At 39.3% G+C, this 21,263-nt stretch overlaps 1 protein-coding gene across 2 annotated transcripts in view; it reads right to left on the reverse strand.

Annotated features, from left to right (window-relative positions):
• Positions 1-20,634, reverse strand: part of acbd5a (acyl-CoA binding domain containing 5a) — a 58,660-nt gene extending 38,026 nt beyond the window's left edge. For both annotated transcript variants that reach the window (XM_039753899.1, XM_039753898.1), the window contains exons 1-3: positions 20,550-20,634; positions 20,072-20,191; positions 9,672-9,792 (exon numbers count right to left, since the gene is read on the reverse strand). In XM_039753899.1, the coding sequence (XP_039609833.1) occupies positions 9,672-9,792; positions 20,072-20,147 (197 nt within the window). In that variant the 5' untranslated portion in view covers positions 20,148-20,191; positions 20,550-20,634. The remainder of the gene's footprint in view (positions 1-9,671; positions 9,793-20,071; positions 20,192-20,549) is intronic.
• Positions 20,635-21,263: the final 629 nt, after the last annotated feature.

The raw sequence follows: 21,263 nt of genomic DNA on the forward strand, positions 1-21,263 counted from the left end.
GCCACTCCCGTTAGGGGTCACCATAGCAGATCATCTTCTTCCGTATCTTCCTGTCCTCTTTATCTTGTTCTGTTACATCCATCATCTGCATGTCCTCTCTCACCACGTCCATAAACCTCCTCTTATGCCTTGCTCTTTTCCTCTTTCCTGTCAGCTCTATCCTTAGCATCCTTCTCCCAATATACCCCTCATCTCTCCTCTGCACATGTCCAAACCAACGCAATCTCGCCTCTCTGACTTTGTCTCCAAACCATCCAACCTGATCTGACCCTCTATTGTCCTCATTTCTAATCCTGTCCATCCTCATCACACCCAGTGCAAATCTTAGCATCTTTAAACTCTGCCACCTCCAGCTCTGTCTCCTGCTTTCTGGTCAGTGCCACCGTCTCCAAACCATATAACATAGCTGGTCTCACTACCGTACTGCAGACCTTCCCTTTCTCTCTTGCTGATACCCGTCTGTCACCAATCACTCCTGACACTCTTCTCCACCCATTCCACCCTGCCTGCACTCTCTTTTTCACCTCTCTTTCCACACTCCCCATTACTCTTTACTGTTGACCCCAGGTATTTGAACTCATCCACCGTTGCCAGCTCTACTCCCTGCATCCTAACCACTCCTCCGACCTCCCTCTCATTTACACACATGTAAATGCTCTAGAGAGGAGGGGAATGAAGGTCAGAATGACCAAGACAAAATAAATGTGTTTAACAGCATGATCTGATTTACTGAAATGTAATCCAAATTCATCTCAAGTCAGAAACCAAAGAAAAAAACACTTTACAAAACAGGTTAAGTTAAACAAAACAAGGTTTTACTTTTCTTTGTTACATTAATGAAAGTATTCTCCTACACGGGCGGCACGGTAGCGCTGCTCCCAAGCAGTTAGGAGACCCGGGTTCGCTTCCCGGGTCCTCCTGCGTGGATTTTGCATGTTCTCCCCGTGTCTGTGTGGGTTTCCTCCGGGCGCTCTGGTTTCCTCCCACAATCCAAAGACATGCTGGTTAGGTGGACTGGCGATTCTAAATTGGCCTTAGTGTATGCTTAGTGTGTTTGTGTGTGTCGTGCGGTGGGTTGGCATCCTGCCCAGGTTTGGTTCCTGCCTTGTGCCCTGTGTTGGCTGAGATTGGTTCCAGCAGACCCCCGTGACCCTGTGTTCGGATTCAGTAGGTTGGGAAATGGATGGATGGATGGATGGATCCTCCTACACAACTACTCTTGCAGCACTGCCTTAAGACAGAATTAAAGGTAAAATTTTGTTACAACGAATATCGTTACAACAAACATTTCATTACAACAAAGTATTTTTACAGTCCCGACAGTTTCCCCATAAGACAGAGTCTATTAAAATCTTGTTACTACGAAATACATTCAGCAAATACTTTCATTACAAGGAAGTGCCCAAAAGACCTTGAAATGCCTACATGAATCATTCACAGAACAGTTAGTTCTGTGGTCGCAGCTCAGGTGTGCACAACGATCCCCAAACATTGTAAATGTTTCTTTCTTTGAACTTTCCCTGTACTGTTTTTTTTTGTTTGTTTTTGCTGCGTTTGTTTTCTGTTTTTTTCAGTGATACATTTTGCTTATTGCTCGTCAACATTTGAAAAAACATCCATTGGAATTTAACTCATTGTCATCCACCTATAGAAATGTCAGAAATGAAAAAACTACAATAGTTCACACAAAAAACAAAAAAGCTTGAAATTTTTGCATCTGTCGATTCTGGCAAAAAGAGAAAAAAAAAAAAAGACGGCAGTGAATTCAGAACTTTGCCATCGACTCTGTCAACTTTTGTTAAAGACCGAGCAAAAATAGAAGAAAAATCTCGGGTTGCAAACCTTGAGCCGCAGCGCAAACGTATGCAAACTGCTGCATTTGAAGACGTTGAAAAGCAGTTTTTATGTTGTTCAGTTAAGCTCGTTCAAGAAACATTCCTATTAGTGTGCCACTCATTCAAGAAAAAGTAAAGACACTGTCAATCTCCTTGGGCCATGAAGATTTTACTGCCAGCTGGGGTGAGCTAATTCACTTTCGGATCATTTTGGAATTGCAGCCAAAGCAATCTGCAGATCCAATTGAAAAAGCAAATGAATGGCCTGCAGGTGAAATCAGGATAAACATTTTGAGCTTATGAGCCTGAAGACATCTATAAATGCTGAAGAGACTAGAATCTTCTACCAGTTGCTATCGCATCGCACTTTAGCACTCAAAGGTGTTCCGTGCCGAGGACAGCTCTACTTTGCTGCAATTCAACTGGCAGCCGCAAAGTCATTCCTCTCATCATTGGCAAGTCGACCAATCATCGGTGTTTTAAGTGCGTTACATTCCTTCCCTGCGAGTATAAAGCAAACCAGTGAGCTTGGATGACTCAAGACATTTTGGGAAACTGGCTGCAACAACTTGACAAGGATATTGTGACGCGCGAGTCACTGTGTTGCACCCCAAAACACGAGGCCGAGTCTCAATACTTTAGCAAAACCAGCTTTATTCAAATTGAAACAGGAACAGCACACTTATTTATTGCAGTGGTAGCTACCAGTCTCCTATACACAAATACAGCAAACAGGCAGAGTCGGGGCCAAGTAATACCGTTACCTGCATTTATAATGCTCCTTATATCACGCATCGACGACAGCCGCTAATAGCGCAATCTCGATTGGCTCGGCGCTGTAAGCCTGCGGTTGCCCAGGCAACAGACAAGCAATCTTTCACAGACTTGCAATCGCGCTTTAGGGGGTCCCAAAACAGTTCAAAAACCTCACAATATGAAGAAGAACAAAAGGAAATTTCTGCTTCTGATTGATAACTTTGCTGCCCACAGCATGCTTCCACATTTAGATAATGTTCATGTTGAATTCCTCCCACCTAATTGCTCGGCAGTGCCTCATCCATTAGATTTGGGCATCATTCGCACCCTGAAAGTGTATTATTGCAAGGAAATGCTGAGAAAGATTCTCGTCAGCATAACTTGTACACAGGTGATGAAAATTAATGTGAAAGAAGCTATTGAAATGATTGCAAACACTTGGATGCAAGTTAAAGAAAGCACTATAGTGACAAATACAGAATTTCATTAAAACAAAATATTTTTTAGGTCCCTGGCACTTCGTTGAATGGAATTTGATCTGTATAGTATTTTAAACGCACAATTCAGAAGCATAATACAGAGAGTCTACCAGTGCTGACTGACACTTAATAAAATGAAATGAAAGAAGAGAATACATCTCAGGACAGTATCTATGCCAGATGAATAACAAAATACTTTTTAACATAGGTGGAGGAAAAGGGGGATTACAGTTCAAAAATAAAGCCGACATAATAGACACAAAAAGATTAAAATGTTTGATAAAGTATGAATGTGTGAAAGGGGCTTATGTTCGAAGGATTTTACCAGTAATTTGGCAGGTTAAAGACATGAGTTAACAAAGGTGGAGATCAGTAACATAACACAGGCAACCTGACTTACCAATATCCTACATTAGGAACCTAAAATAACAAAGCTGTTAAGCTGCTAACCCATGCACACAAAACACCACAATATCCTTACTGAAGACCTGCTAACATGAAATATTCAATAAGGCTATAAGGCATTTAACTTTGAAAACTCTTCAGCCAAATGTAAACACCATAAATATCATAAAACCATAAGAACATAAAAAATTAACAAATGAGAGGACACCACTCAGTCCATCAGGTTTGTTTGTCAAGATAATAGCTAAGCTGTCCCTGTATCTCGAGATCCTTCCTAAAGGTTGTCAAGGTTTCAGCTCAACTACATGTCTCTAGAATTTTTTCCAGATTCCTGCAAGTTTTTGCGTGAAGATGTGCTTCCGGAGTTCAGTCCTTAATGCACTTCCATTTAATTTCTATTTGTTTTCTTATATATGCGATTCCCCGTTAAGTTGACAGAATTCTGCCAGATATACTTTATTAGTGCCTTTCAGATTTCTGAAAACCTGGATTAGGTTCCCATGCAGTCTCTTCTGCACAAGACTAAACAGGTTTAATTCTCCGGGTATGTCAGAGTATGACTTGTCATTAAGTCCCATGATGCACTTGGCTGCTCTCCACTGCATGGTGTCATGTGCTGCTATGTCTTTCTCATAGTATTGTGACCAGAACTGTACACAATGCTCCAGATGTGATCTCATTAGTGTATCATCTCTCTCTATTATAATAAAATAATCCTGCAACAAGATGAGACTTTTTGGAAGATTTTTTCAAGTTCGGCAAGTTGAGACCTTTGCCATGAGACTTTTTCAAGTCACACCCTCCTCTCAATCATTTGCAACAAACACAGTAATCTCACCTCTCAATCGTGTGAATGTTTTTGACAGACATATTTTCTGCTCTCTCAGCTCTTATAAATTTTAACTTTTTTTCACTCCAAGTCCCCAATTAAAGAAGACGTAATATGTCCAAATCCTATTGAAGAATTTCATCACAAAGAGTTATCAACAGAAAAAAATCACTACATGGGCAATCCTAGCAGCGAGAAACGAATTAACGGCAAAAATTTTGATCGGTTCCACAGCAAATTGGTTAAATACGTATCAATAGACTCTGCTGAAACAGTTGGTGGTGATCGTGCGGAAGATGAAAACATCAACTTACAATATCCTGAAGAATATCTACAACTGTTAACACCGTCTGGTCTTCCACCAGCCGAATTACTGTAGCAAGAAGGATGTATCCAAGAAAGGTAATGTAGTACATCTTCCATAGATAACATTACACAACAAAGGAGATCTTGATATGCCATTCGAATTAAAACGTTAACGGTTTCCCATTAGAACAGCTTTTGCAAAGTCAATTAACAAATCTCAGAACCAAATATTTGAAAAAGTAATTTTATTTAATAGAAAGAAAGAAACAAAATTCATTCACGGGTTAAGTTATACATTGTATTGTCACGATAAAAGTCCAAGCACAGAATCAAAATTCAATGCAATATTGATGAAGATTTAATTAAAAAAAATGTTTTAAATGAAGTTTTATAGTAAAAGTGCAAGTTTAAAATGTATTTGTGTGTTAATTTCAAATTCAAACAGAATGAAATTGTATTATCAACAAATAAATAACGCAACACTAAACATAATTTACTTTCAAATTATTACGTTTTACTCTTTTTTAATATGGTTAATTACAAGCAGTAATGTAAAATAGTTCTATTATGCATATCTAACAATTCTCACGAAAATAAAAATCTGTTTAAATTGTACAACCGCATCCCCATACGCAAGCGACAGAACCGCAAAGAGGATAGTGCGTAAGCAGGCCTGGAGGTTTCCCGAGCAAAGCAAGCCAGGGGGCAAAGCCCCATAGTAATCCAAGAAAAATTCCCCTTGATTTATATTCAAATGATTTTAAAATAGAACCTACCATTTGCCTTAAAAATTTCTGCAGATTGCTTAGATGATGAAAATTTGTCCATCTTGTCCACCATTGTTTCATTACTACACTTCATAAACCAAACATGTACAGTAATATATGGTCTGACTATCTGCTCTCAAGATCACTAGTGATTCAGCAAGTACCAAAGCTCACTCAAAATGATAAACTAGCTGTCAATGGATTCTTCATCATTATTTGATATTTAATCTTGTTTAATTTTTTTGCTTATCCATGGCCCTCTGGTGGATGGAAGACTAGTCATAAAAACTATTGATATGCATGGCTCTCTCATTGCTACTTTTGGCTAGAACTATTTTTTTTCTCCTAGTGTATGTAATGCATTGGGCTGAAGAAAACAAAGAATAAGAGGTGACATAATCAACCTACTGAAAGTTAAAACTGAAATAAATGAATACAGTGGATCCAGGCTTTTACTTTAAACTAAATTCTTTATCAAGAAAACCGGGACATATTTAGAAACTTGTTAAGGGCAGATTTCACACAAATGTTAGAAAGCTTTTCTTCATTTAAAAAACACAGACTTGGAATAAATGATCATGTAGTGTGATGGAGAGTAGGACTTTAAAGGACCTTCAAATCCTGACTTGATGTTATTTTAGACCAAGGATGATTAATGTCAGCCCTGAAGGGCTGCAGGATTTTGTTACCAATAACGGATCTTATTTAATTTCATGGCTCGTTAGTGTTTTAACTCTGACATGTCAATACTCACAGGTGTAAATGGAAACAAGTTAGCTGGTTCCTTTGTCATTTGCATCTTTTGCTAACAAGCTGTGAAAAACTGAATGAAGCGGTTTTAAGACTAAAATATGCAATTAAGGGTTAAAAATCTTAACAAGCGAGACAACTAAAATGAAGTACAAAATGTCACTTAAGTAACAATAAAAGTAGCAATGAATGAGCTCTCATAAAGCACTTAAGTTGGAACAAAAACCTGCAGCTACTGCGGCCCCCCAGGACCGACGTTGCTCATCCCTGATTTAAGTCTGAGTCTTAAATAAAAAAAATCAGTTAAATTAAGTTAAACTAGCCAACCCGCAGCATAGCATACACCGCATAATTATTTATTGATGTGTGAACACTTCCTGAAAGACACAGTTGTCCAAATGGGGAGGGTTTGAGGATGCAACTGTCAGTGAATGAAAAGATGGAACTCTGGAGTGAGCAAAATACAATTGTCCGTGACTGAAAACGGGTTTTGGCAGATACGGGCATATCTTTTTGAAAGTTTGGCCCTGTGCTTTATTAATTGTCATTGCAAACGCCATTCTAACAGGAAATTGCCTGTGTGTAAAAGTAAAAGGCAAATTTGAATCTGATGGGGTCAGTGAAATCCGGGGAATAAGGACAGTTTGTGAGGTAGCAGATGTGATAGTCTTACATTCCAGTACATTGCGGTGAATGCTGGTAACAGAAAGTCTAGTGCCATTACAGAGACGGATCTCCTCAACCCTGTGCAAATCCATTCAACACAAATATTTGTCTGCAGCCACACTGATGTGACTTCTCCTTCCCACTATCCTCTTACTGAAAAACATTTACAAATGCATTTCACACTGGAATTTCAATGCAACATTTGCTCAAAAACCTTCACGCTCCAGAAATATCTCAAAGCACATTTAAACACACACTCCACTAAACAAACGCATTCCACACAGGTCTTTCAATGCACTATTTGTTCAAAAACGTTCCGACTGCAGAGATATCTCAACACACATTTAAAGTCACACTCCACTGAACAAATTATGCAATGTGAACATTGCTAGCAATGCTTCAAAACAACTCGTGCTCTCAAGAAGCACTTACAAACTCATTCCAATTCCTTTCAGTGTCAACTCTCAAACCCCATGTACAGTCATCGCATTCAGTTTTACGCTGCTTTTAAGAAGATACCGCCATTCCCATCCAAGAACATAACATTGGACTACCTACCGCAGTATGTACTTCTTGCAATGCTCTTCATTGGCCACCGGAGGAGTTGGCGAGCCTGACCCTGTTGTGCGTATCCCATGGTCTTACAGTTTGCGGGCGGGGCTCTCTGTCTTGAGTGCCCTTAGTGAATGGCGGGCGGGGCACTGTCGTGTGTTCCCCATTACGCGGGAGGAGGGTTAGATTGGGCGTTCGTGGCTTTTTTGTGCCTAATCCATGGGCGGGGCTCTGTGTCTTGCCAAAAGTCAACATGGCTCAGAGGTGCATGTGGACTTTTGCACAGACGAAAGCGACTGAGGCTGTGTTTGGTGAGTTGTTGCGCGGGCACATGAGCAGGCAGTGCACATGCCTCGAGAGCAACGCTGGACGCGGGAGGATGGTTACAGTTGGCATGCGTGGCTCTGTCGTGCGTATCCCATGACGCGGTAGGAGGGTTAGAGTTGGCGGGCAGGGCTCTGTCGAGCGTATCCCATGATCTTAGAGTTGGCGGGTGGGGCTCTGTCTTGCTTGCGCTCAGTGAATTATATATATTGATAGATGGCAGCTAAAACTAGTCACTGTGGCCCTTCAGGATTGGAGTCAGGCATGCCTGTTTTAGACCAGGGGTCGCCAAGTCCATTCCTGGGGGACCACCGTGGCTGCAGGTTTTCATTCTAACCCTTTTTTTAAATGAATGCTCTGCTTGTGCTGCTAATTCATTTTAATTGAATTGCTTTTTTAAGATTTGTTCCCCTGAATTTCTTCATCGTTCCTCTTAATTGCTTCATTTCTTTCCTTAAATGGCACCCAAACAGAAATGAAATGTGAAGTGAGGGAGCCAACAGAAGATCAACAAGTCAGGACCTCAAACTCAAACCAGTTGCTTAATTAGGCACAGATTCTTGTTGTTAATTAAACACATATTATAATATTGTGGATTGTTGCTGATCTTGTGGTGCATTAGCAGACATTTCCGAAATTGCTGATGTTCTATTTCTAAGAGCCCTGTTAAAATATTTTGGGGACCTGAGCAGATCAACATTCCTGAGACCTTCACCTTTCTTTATTTTCAGATATTGTATGATGGACACAGTTTGCTGGTCGTATTTTGGCTTGTTTTGTATCTCATTATTGTTTGGCTGCTAATTAAGGAAAAATAAACAATTAAGGGGGCTGAGTCTTCAAGAACAAGTCAATGAAAATTAGCTCAAAAGAAGTTAATTAACAGCAAAAACAAGTCACTCATTAAGAAAAGGGTTAGAATGAAAACCTGCAGCCACGGTGGTCCTTCAGGATTGGAGTCAGGCATGCCTGTTTTAGACAATGCAGGCAAACAGAAACAGAAGTTCTTGGGCTGAATGTCCTGTTATTGTCACAATTCTTCTAATATAATCATCTTTAATTGATTTGCAAATATTTATTTAAATATAAGTAATGACTAGTAAAACTAGTGGATACTGATGGCATAGAATCATGGATACAACAAAACTGTATTTGTGCTATACAAGTTAATGGTGCAAAAGCTTGAAGATGAAAAGGGTATTCTGTGGTGGCCAAAGATTAGGTCCTGTGCGCTAAAACACTGAATTACAAGTTTCTACTGTTTTCTAATAGTGTGTGTTTCCTGTTTCAAAACCAAGTCAACATGGATATCAGAAATTGCAAAATCAGTATTGTTTCATCACTGACTGTGACATCTGGAGGAGACTCGTCCTGGTACACGTTGACTGGGTTTTAGAGTCATGAGAAATTGACCAGATCAAAGTGGACTATTTCTCAGAGTATCACAGACAACAACCTGCATATGCACATCACAGGAAATCACAAAGAAATTTCTGCACTCAATATTGTCCAAATCTTAACAATGAATGGCATTCTAGTTGTAAAGCAGCCGCCAAATACATCAATCATTACTACTAGTACCTTTGACAGTATCAGTAACATTTTAGGTCAAATAACGAGACTGAACACTTGCCAAATACATACCAGTTTATTTTTGCAAACACGCCATCTTGTCCTAGATCAGCAGTAGATCTTACGTACAGTACCCACAGACCACTTCTGTACTACACTATCTAAGTGAAACTAGTTTACCCAAGAACAGCAGCAATGTTTACAATTGTTATTGTTTCAGGCCTCACACAAGCTTTCCAAATATCATCTGGGACACACTGATCTGTTATCACAATACTGTTGGTGGCTTCCCAAGTTACTGCTTCATACTGTTATTTTGCTTTTCACAGCACACTGATGTAAACAGCAAAAAACCTTTCCTACCAATTTGTGAATGCAACAAGTTTACAATGTTACAAGTATAAGTACAGTTTATTAAAAATTGCTTTACCATTTATATTTGCCAGTTGGATCCCAAAACCCAGGTCTAGGAATATTACAAGGACCCATAGTTGCCTGCTTGTAGTAACTATAAAATTTGAGCATCATCTCATTGGATGGCTGAAATGAACCTAAAAGAGAAAAAGAAATCTTTATCAACAAAACTGTTTTGTGTTCAGTTGTAACAAATAATTCATGATTTACTAATTTTACAAAGAAATTACAGAGAACAAAAATTTATGACTAAATGATTCTCTTAATGATCTGCAAACTGTAATATTCTGAGATTTTCTGACTCCAGTTTAGGTCACTGGGATAACATTGAGCACAAAGCAAGAATCAGTCCAGGACGGGATACCAGTCCTGTCAAAGACCCAATCATGCAAATTCCCACACTGACACTGGGACAAGTTACAGCTTCCAGTAACTTAATCTGCATGTTTTTTGGAATGTAGGAAGAAAACTGGAGTACCTAAAAGAAAACCCATACAGACACAGAGAAAACATGCAAAGTGTACACAAGAAACGTCTCTGCTTAGGATTCAAACCCATCCTGTTGGATCTCTGATGCACCAGTATATACAGTACCACTGGGTCAATCATCTCTATAAATGTCAAATGGGGGGAAAAAAGCTGGAGTACTTAAAAGAAAACCACACAGACACAGAGAAAACATGCAGACTTTACACATACAAATGACTGGGAATCAAACCCAGGATTCCGGATCTGTGAATCAGTAAAGTTAGTTAAATTAGTAGTAAAGTTATTGTGCTATATAAAAAGTAAAACTCCCAAATAAAAAACGCAATCTATAATAGGCTTAAAAAAAACACATCTTGACACTTGACCTTTTTCAAATATTTTTATATGCATCCATGGATCTTTACAGCTTATGCTGAGCAGAGTACCAGGGAAGATACCCTAACCAGGATGAACCACCTCACCAATTTAGCAACACCGATTCGCCTAACCTGCATGTCTGCATTGGCAAATTAGAGTACAGGGACACCTACTCAGACATGGGGGACATGTAAACTCAATGCAGGGAGGACACAGAACGTGAACCACACTTGTCTTCGTTGCAAAGCGGCAGCACTACACCACCAGCTGCTTCATATATTTCAACTGATTATAAAATTGATTATATCCGATTAATCCAGCTGTTCACTGAAAGATATTAAGTATATTGGCAAACTTCAAATGTACTTAGCAGAAAAAAAAATGTATCCACAACCTGAAGCAACTGGTGAGGATACAATTTATTTTTGTATAGCCCAAAAATCACACAATAAGTGCCGCAATGGGCTTTAACAGCCCCCCAGCCTTGACTCTCTAAGAAGACAAGAAAAAACTCCCAAAAAAAACCTTTTAGGGAAAAAAAATGGAAGAAAGGCAGTTCAAAGAGAGACCCCTTTCCAGGTATGTTGGGCGAGTAGTGGGTGTCAAAAAGGGTAAATACAATACAATACACAGAACAAAACACAAGTAATCCTCAATACAATATAATAGCGCAATACAAAATATTACAAGTACAGTGATCCCTCGCTGTATCGCGCTTCGACTTTCGCGGCTTCACTCTATTGCGATTTTTTTCTCATACTCGCTTACGTCACTACGCATGCGCTTTCTGAGAATTTTTATCTAAGCCCTACGATGGCTCCTAAACGTGCTGCTTTTTCTAAGCCTTCTGAGAATAAAACTAAGCGCCGGAGGAAGATGGTTACTATCCAGAAGAAGGTGAAACTCTTGTATATGACTAAAGATGGCAATACCCTACAAAAGCCTCCTCACGCATGTGAAAAGAAAGCGCCAGCAACTGCCTATCAAGATGTTCTTCAACCGCGCACCCAGACACCCACTGCCTACTCCTGGTACTCCTTCAGTGGAAGAAGACAACAACGCACCTGCTGAAGATACTGCACCACCTCTGAAGACTCTCCTACTGAGGTCGTGCCTTCATAGGTTAGTGGTTGTGTGCAATTAAATGTACAGTACAATAATCTACTATAGAAAAGCGTTCGATTGTCCTTGAGTCCCATGAGTGCAAAGCGTAGCGGTATTCCGCTTATTACAGACTTACTACTTGCCGCGATAAACGAGGGTTCACTGTACAGAGCAAAATTCAACAGTAGATGATATCACGTAATAGGATTTGGATTTGTTCAGAGTCCTGGAGACTTCGGCCATCAAGCTGCCTCCCACTAATAATAATACATTTTATTTATATAGCGCCTTTCCCATGCTCAAGGCACTTACAGAATATAAGAAAAACGGCAGGGTATACAGTATATAGCATAGTACAAAGCAAATAAATAAATAAAGAAGATTAAGACAGTAAATTCAGAGAAAGCCTAACAGACAACAGAATTGATGGTCTAGCACATACACATACAGGTTACATGAGCATCTTGACATGGAGGTAAACTGAGAGAAGGGGAATGAAGTCAATTAGAGCTAAAAGCCTTCCTGAACAGATGAGTTTTGAGTTGTTTTTTAAAAGAATTCATGGAGTCAGCTGACCTAATTAATTTTGGTAGGTCATTCCAGAGTCTGGGCGCTATGCAGCTGAAGACCCTGTCACCCATGGAGTGTACATTAGTGTGGGATTTTAGCTGAGTCAGCACTGGGCCAGCCAATCCGATGAAATGACCCCTCTACCCGACGATTCCTGCAATCCTCCTCCAGGATGGGGATGTATATTGATAGGTAAGTCAATCGTTCCTTCTAAGCATTTTAATTCCTGTTTTATCAGACCAGAAAAACCACCACTTCTGTCTCAATTCACTTGTCAAGTTTTACAAGAACCTGTAGCCTTTCTTAGGAGCATGTCCCCAAAAAAACTCTTGCACTTGGGGCAGCTGCTACCATCTAACATGCAAAAAACAAGGCACAACTTCCTTTGACTCAAATAAGATCTCTAATTTGGAAGGCAAATTCTCATTCCCACTGTGTTAGTAAACAGTTTTAACAACAGGCCATTAAGCCCAACAAGCTAGTCTATCATAGATTGTCAAAAATACCATCAAATCAAATTCTGAAGGTCCCTAAAGTCCTGTTCTTCCCTACACTACTTGGTCATTTATTCCATGTGCTTATAGTTCTTTGCATGAAGAAAAACCTCCTAACTTGCTAAGAACTCCCCCAATGACAGCTGAGATCACAGGCTGATAAAGCCCGGAGGACCCACTCCTGTTGATAAGAACTCTGTGGCTAGGTGAATCACACAGTGTGAGCAGATTCACAAGGCAAAGAAACAGTAAGTGTCAGTGGTGGTTAATTGTGCTCAACAGCAGTGGTTCCCAAACTCGATCCTGGGGACTCCCTGTGGCTGCAGGTTTTTGTTCCTACCAACCTCAGTTTTTCATTGGACGCTTAGCCTAATTAAGTGAGTCATTATTTCCTAGTTTCTGTATTTTTGAGTCAATGTTGAAATTACAAATTAAGTTTGGTAGATTTTTATTAAAACTAGGGGGCTCTGCCCCCTGCTCGCCCACCCCCTGGGGTTTGGTTGTCCAGATATACAATTTTTAGAGATTGTTATTTTCATGAGAATTGTCATATACTCTTTCGATTCTATGTTGCATTGCTTCTCTATGATCATAAATATACATTGACCGAATTATGGTTTCTTCGAAATTAAACTTAGCTTTAATTGTTGCGGGACCTCAGGTTCTCAGTGTATGGTCCATTATTGTGTAAATCTATGTTTTCGTCATTGAAAGATGCGAACGTGAAAAGATTATTGTAGATTATGATTTTTTTACCTGTGGTGTTTGTGGATTTCGCTTTCACAAAACAAAAAATCTTTTAATTCTCACAGATATGCCTCTTCACTGGGAGGCAACAGTATTCCCTGATGACAACATGAATTAGACGATCTACAAGACTCTGACTTAAACTTTAAAGCCAAACAATATCTACATACTTCTGACATATCACCTTTATCCATATATTCGATCTCTTTTTGCTGTTCCGTTATTTCACCAAGTAATAATTTCTGTTTGTTTGTACTAATGCGATCTTTACTTTCTTTTTGATACTTTCGAATTTTACTACTTTCATAATCTGTAACTTCCTCTGCATGTGTATCCGCGAACATTTTTTTTGAGCCTTTCAAATTCCACTGCTTTCATAATCTCTAACCTGTTCAGCATGTGTATCACACCAACGTTTTTGAACGTCTTTATGAAGTCTTTTATTTCTAACCCCAATTTGACCTACGAGGTTTTCAATTCCACTTGGTCCGGGCTGATTATTTCTTTCCTCTGCACATAGCTGCTCTTTCTTCTTCGCTTAGTCATTGACATACTATCTAGAATGTATAACATTTTTAAAGAACTGGGAGCAACGTGAAGTGTGTCTGCCAAAAGCATTCCAACAACTGAGAGGTTAGATGTTCGTGATCTTGTTTTAAGTTGTAAGTAAGGCATGACGTGCAAAAGTGACCATCTCACGGGTCTTGCTTCCAAAGGTTGTTAAGTCTACTCTTGCAGGACATCAAAGTGTCTTTCCAAGAAGATCACATCTCAACCCAAGACTCTTTTATTGTAATAGAGAGATGTAATAAACAGTTATATGTCGAACATGTAGTTTTTTTTTTTTTTATAAGTTATTAACAGTATTTTCAACCTAATTTTCATTCTGCTTTTCCAGGTGTTCTGGTTATTTAGTTGATAATTTACTAATTAGTCTGATACTGAAATTGTTGCTGTTTTCATCATCCCGGGTGTCTGCGCTGCTGGTTGTTAATTGTCACTATTAGGGTTAAATGAAGGGAACAAACTACACAGGAAAATGGGAAAATAATAGGAAAACAACAAAAGAGAGTTAAGCATTTATCGCTTTAGAAAAAAATCAGAAATATTTCTAAATGTCTTATAAATGTAAAAACGTTACTGTTGTGTTTTTACTGAATGCAGAATATGAGAGAGAGAGAGAGAGGAGAGGTTAGGAGCAAGCACTGATACAGCACATTGCTGCACCGAACACACAACAAACCAACTCAGGATCCAGATTAGGACCCGAGTGCAGCCATGCACACTAGTTCAGACATAGACATTCTGCCACCAACCCCCAAGTTATTCCCTGTAGGTTGGAGGGCCTTCATGTAGGGATGGATGCAGATTAATGTCATACTTGCTCAAGGGCCCAACAGAGCAGAGACCCTTTTGGCATTTTAAGGGATTCGAATCAGCAACCTTCCTATTGCCAGTGCAGATCCCTAGCCTCAGAGCAACCACTCCACCCATTAATTAAATGAGATCAGTTGTTATTGATTATTATCACTGATTGTGAATCAGCCAGAGTGGATCCCCAGGACCGAGTTTAGGAAGCTCTGCTCTACGGTATAAGTCTAAACAAATGACCACACTATGTCTTGAAGTTTGTAGGCACATGCTGTGAAGACATTTCAAACAATTCTAATAATGTTAATGCCTTTTATCAACTGCATCTGACATCAAGCAAAAGTCATGCTGACTTATTATGAGCAGAGCCACAATCTGTTGATGTCTGAAACAGTCATCTCTAGGAAAAATTATTTCATAGACTTGAAAAAAGCAAAAGGGATAATTTCATACCACAGTTTACAATAAATGTATCATCCACTGCCTTCAGCTTTATTGTGATACAGACTTCCAGTTTTCTTTTTTTTCTTCCTTATTCAATAGTATATTTTTCTCGGTTATAAATGTCATGGTCATCAAAACCTCTCCTAAAGTATGTCATTATTTTGTTCTTGCTTAGTGTGGTCAGATTTTCAAAGTCCCAAACCAGGACACTTATGTAGCATGTACTGTATGGTTGCGTATTAACTCTCGACCACGCATAAAGGTCATCCTCATCATCATAGAGGGATCAGGGCAAATATATTCACAAATAAACAAAGGCTTCTACATCAAATCACTACACATTTTCTGAAATTGAATTTATTTTATAAACATTTGAGATGTTCCTTTGAACATATCAGTATATTTAATAAATTAAGTTTATGAACAAACACAGAAAATGCATAAACATTCACAAGTGTGCCCAGTGTATAATGTTTGTTTTTAGAGGTCCATTTAAATGTTAATACACAGTTTTATGCATTGAGTTGTATCCTTCTGTAAATTTCAGTTTATTTGTTAGATTAATTTACTGATTTGTGTGGTAGCATATTTGCCTGAAGAATAGATGCTTTATTTATTTATGTTTTGCAGAAGCTCCTTATAGAAGTCTGAACAAGTGTAGTCCAGTGCCAGTATTTATCAAGCATCTCGGAGCAGAAAAACAGTCTGTACCGGCTCAAAAATCTTAGAGCGTTGAAAATTTGGTCCTACTTTCAGGATTAGGCATTATCAATTTTCCTAATTTAGTGAACTACTCCTAACTTCATCTGGATTCATGAGAGTTGTCCTAAATCAATAGGAGGTGCGAGAAGATCGCTTTCAGACAGATATCAACATGTACATCCTAGGAAAGGCTGAATGTTTTGGAAATACTGGACAACAGCAATCCTGTAAAAACATATTTATTTGACAGAGATGAAATAATATTCTTAATAAATCTTGTATGTTACGTGATCAATCAACTATGCAGAGTACTCACGTGTCGTTGGTTAAAATGAAAGTGGTGGAAACATTACGCATTTTGGTAACTTGGTAAACACAGTTTTGCAATAGTGATGATTTGGTTATGTCACAAGCAGCAATTCCTAGAATTTTGCACCAGACTTTGAACATCCTTACCACAGGTGATGTAATAAGCAGTTTTAAACATTTCATCAAACCAATCCATGTGAGGTAATGTTAAAGTAAACAGTATTCACAAAGATCGTCACACACAAAGATTGCTGCCCCAAGTGTGGACGAGCATGCATATGTCAAGTATAAGTGTTATCGCAGTATCAACACACAGGTGGTCATGGATTCAAACTGTGCTGTAGTAGCCAGCACATTACCCTGAAGACAGGCAGGGCTGGACTGGTCATTGTCAGTGAAATGCCACACAGGTATGCGGAGCTCTGCATTCCTGAAAACCCTGGAACATTTGCGTTACACCTTGCAAGTCAGGTCAGGTTTAAGAAGGCAGGCGGAGACTCCCAGGGCACTGGATAATTAAAGTCTTACAGAAGGTAAGAGGGGACCACAAAGATATAGGGACACAGCAAGTGACTCTAGGAGATGATCAGAAACACTGGAAAAGTGAACACAACTTCAGTAACTGTGCAGGAATAGCTTTTTCTAGTTTCAGTATAACTATTACTTTGCAAGATGTTTCTTGTGGCCTTAGCAGCAGGAAGGTGATTTATCTCAAAGTATGGCTGTGGGTCATTCATTGTTAAATAAACATGGCCATTACCTCACTTAACTATCCTTATATACTGTCTCGTTCTTTCCATCTTGGTGTATTACTCTTTATGTTGCTTCAAAGTGGCAACAATTACATGCAGCTTTGTGCAATATCCTACTTTATTATGTTTCCCTGGAGCATGTCAGCAGCCATCACTTCAGAACAGGTAATCCACCTAAAGTTAAGCATGTCCTGGGCCTGGACAGGATTTGGATGGGAGATGATCTAGGAAAAGCTTGGGTTGCTGCTGGAAGTGGTGCTGGTAAGACCAGCAGGGGGTGCTTACTCCGTGGTCTGTGTGTGGATCACAATTCTCCCAGTGCAGACAAGGAGACTGTGCTGTAAAAATTGTTGCCATCTTACAAATGAGACATACAACCGAGGTCCTTAATTTCTGCTGTCATAAAAGATCCCTGAGCATCTTGCATAACAAGTAGGGTGTCCTGGTTAAACTGCTCATCACAGCCTGGTCACTCTGGCCCGTTACTCATTCCCCGTCACTAACCGGATCTCTCACTCACCCCTTCACTACCTAATGCGGTCCTTGGGGCTCACTGTGGCTGCAAGTTTTTGTTCCAATCAGATTCCTAATCAGTGACACCACCGGACAGCATTGATCTCATTTAATTAGCTGGTATTATTTTTCTTTTATTCTACACTCAGAAAAGCACAGCCGCATGATTTTTACATTTATAAGACATTTACAAATATTTCTGGTTTTGCTATAGATTTAAATGCTTAGCTCTCTTTTGTTGATTTCATTATATTTTGCTCTTTCTCTGTGCAGCTTTTCCCCTTCGTTGTATCTTATTAATGACAATTAAAAATGAGCAGAGCAGACACCCAGGAAAACAACACTGAATAATCAAAGGCTGCAACTACTTTAGCGTGAGACACACTAATTAGTAAATAATGGATTTATTAAACAATCAGAACACCTAGAAAAGTAGAATGAAAATCAAGATGAAAATATCTTGATTATAAAAAAAAAATCTTGGGAGAATAGGGAGACGAGACGTGATCTTCTCGGAAGACAATTTGACATCCCACGAGATAAGGCAGCGAGACAACATTTAAAACAAGTTCGAGGACATCTAATCTAGTAGTTGTTGGAATGCTTTTGGCAGACATGCTTCATGTGCTCCCAGCTCTTAAAACAACGGCAAGCAACAAGTAGAACACGCACCTCGCCAGCAGCAGCAAGCCAGCAGATGATCCAACCGCTTCTCCTTAGCATGAGTTCAGCCAAACCCCATCCCCCACCTCTCTTCACAACGCAAGCGGCAGAGGCATGAAGAGGCAAAAGGACAGACGCTGTACATGCTTTTAAATGATAGATGCGCAGCACAACAAGCAGAATAAACAGCTCGCCAGCAGCAGATCCAACTGCTTCTCCTTAGCATGCGTTCAGCCGCCCCACCTTCACAATGCGAGCAGCATTATACGTCCTACAAGAAAGAAAATTAACCACGCCAGGGCCCGGAAGTAAAGTACAGTATTGTTTTTACAAAAGTTTTAAAGTAAAATTATAAATAATGCATATGTAACAATTCCCATGAAAATAACAATCTCTTTAAAAAGTATATCCTAGTACTAGGGTGTTGTACTGTGTTAGCCATTATGAATGTAGAGAAAAGTCAAGCAAAATGACACCTTTTATTGGCTAACTAAAAAAAAAGATTACAATATGCAAGCTTTCGAGGCAACTCAGGCCTCTTTTTCATGCAAAATGTAATCATCTTTTAATTACATCTTGCCTGAAGAAGGAGCCAATAAAAGGTCTAACTGTATATCCGGTAAACCAAACCCAGGGTGGGCAAGCGAAGCGAGCAGGTGGCAGAGCCCTCTAGTATTGTTAAAAAGAAAAAAATACATTATTCCCATATTGCTGCTTGATACATTAATATACTGTATATATATATATATTTTTTTTTTTACCAAACTTAGTTTTCTAATTCCTATATTGCTCCCAAAACACAGAACTTGGGAAATAACACATCACTTAATTAGCCCAGGAGTCCAATTAAAAATAGAAGCTGGTTGGAACAAAAAACCAGCAGCCATAGTGTGCCCCCAGGACCGAGGTTGGGAAACACTGACGTAATGAGTGGTGAGCGTACTAGTGCAGAATGGCTGCCGTCGAATCATCCAGGTGGATACTGCATATTGGTGGTGCCTCTCCTTTCTCCATGTAAAATTCTTTGGGTGTCTTGAAAAGCAGTACATAAATACAAAGTTTTCTTCTGCTTTGAATTTTCGTATTATTGTCTCCATCATTGTAGTAAAGCGGTATTATCAGAAAAATACAAAACATCTTCATGAGTGCCAATTTGCAGCAACAGATGCTGTAAAATATTTTTTTTTCTCAAACGTGGCCCTCTAACTTTTTGCATGGAGCAGGATGCTTCATAACTATTTCTCATGTCCAACTATGCGATGAGACAAATTCTTAACTTATTCCGACTTTTAGTGTGATTCTGAGACACTTGATAAATACAGGCACGGGTTCTGACTTGTGGCGAGCAAGGCCTTCAGTGTGGGTAGCTCCATACATTTGAGCTCATTTGTCCAAGTATTGTTCATTATGGAGAAGATCCTCTCCACAAGCACACTGGTGCCTGGAAAGTGCATTGCATATTGAACGTGGAAAGAAATGTTTCTGTGAGGAATGTTCTTCTGACGGAAAGTGGTGAATATATCCAGTTCCCATAATGCAATTTCCATGTTAAAATATAGTGTGGTCTGTCATTTTTACACCAGAACATGTTTGTGCCATATAAAACACATGCTTAAAACTATGTTATATAAAATATGATTTACTGTTTATGCGATGCCACCATGGTCCAACTACGACAAAATGTCAAGTTACCAAACAGCCTCCAAATAATCCTGAATGCCAAAATGCTAACACTTGCATAAAAGCAAGGCCTTTCTTTATTAACAATCCTTGAACTTGTAATATAGTATCTTTCAACGTATTACTCAACAACGAGGCTTCTCGCATTGAAACGTGACAACTTATTCCCTGAGGCCTTTGGCATCTCACTCGCTGCAAAGCAATAGAAAGACTGCGCTTACCGTTTTTCGGTAAACTCTGGATGACTTTGACAGCAGCCTCGAACCGCTGCACATGAATCGGCTTACCGTCCGCCATGATCACAGAAAACGCCAAGTATCGACACCACTGCTCCTCGGCGTCTGGGGATTAGAAACATTCGCATTATAAATAAAAGAAACTCCCTAACTTCTCCATAATGTTAGTCGACACAAGGAGACTTCTATAGGATTGTATATTACAACTGACTTCACATGCATTCATAAACTCCAACACAGAAAGTGTGACTGCTGATGTTTACAGGATTGATTAAATATTTGCTCACAACAAACTGATAAATGCAACCTTGCAGGTAAGTCTATTATTTATTTAATTGACTAAAGATTCCAAATCGGGTGACATGCCATTTTAAATTCCTTAAAGGAAAATATAATTCTTTTAAACCCATAAAGTGAAGCAAATCTTAACAACAATTAGAGAAATTAGGAAATTTGTATCTACCTGCAATAAGCAAGACGACCGCCCGATGCGTCCTCAAAACAGGAACCACATGATTGTGCACTGCCTGATGGGAAGTGTAGTTTAGAAGCTGTATCGAACCTCTGACTTCAAACAGCGATACACCAGAAAGAACTACAATTCCCTACATAAGACCACTGAACACTGGGAGTTGTAGTCTCCTGCTAAACCAGAGCCATTTTCCATACTTGCCGGCAGCTAAGGGGATGTTACAACACCGAAATGTAACCTTAGATGGGGGCGTTACCTGTGGTGCAGAGTGCGTCCCAATGTTATTACGAGATTGGTGCATTTACATTTTGTTGGGTTTTGATGAAATCAGCTTACGAAACAGAAGCGTTTACATCATAACCTGCTGCACCTCCCAGGCTTCGTATATTCACATTTACTACAGCACTCGTCAAAACAGAAGACCGATGGAGTGGAAAATAAGTCATCGAAGCGGATGGAAGATTACGTTGGAGACCGTTCACTTCAAAAAATGCGTTAATTATAGTAATAATGTTTAGAGTAGAATCAATTAGATTAGTTTATATCTTTTTTGTCACGTATACTGATTGCTAGAGCAATTAGGGAAGCAGGCAATAAGATACTATATGATGTATAAATAAACAAGTACAATAAATAAGAGTTGCAGAAGAATGACGTAATGTACATTGTACAGAAAGAATTGTACAGACATATAAAATGTACTAA

The sequence above is a fragment of the Polypterus senegalus genome, chromosome 5, assembly GCF_016835505.1.
Source record: "Polypterus senegalus isolate Bchr_013 chromosome 5, ASM1683550v1, whole genome shotgun sequence".
In the NCBI taxonomy this organism is placed as follows: Eukaryota; Metazoa; Chordata; class Cladistia; order Polypteriformes; family Polypteridae; genus Polypterus; species Polypterus senegalus.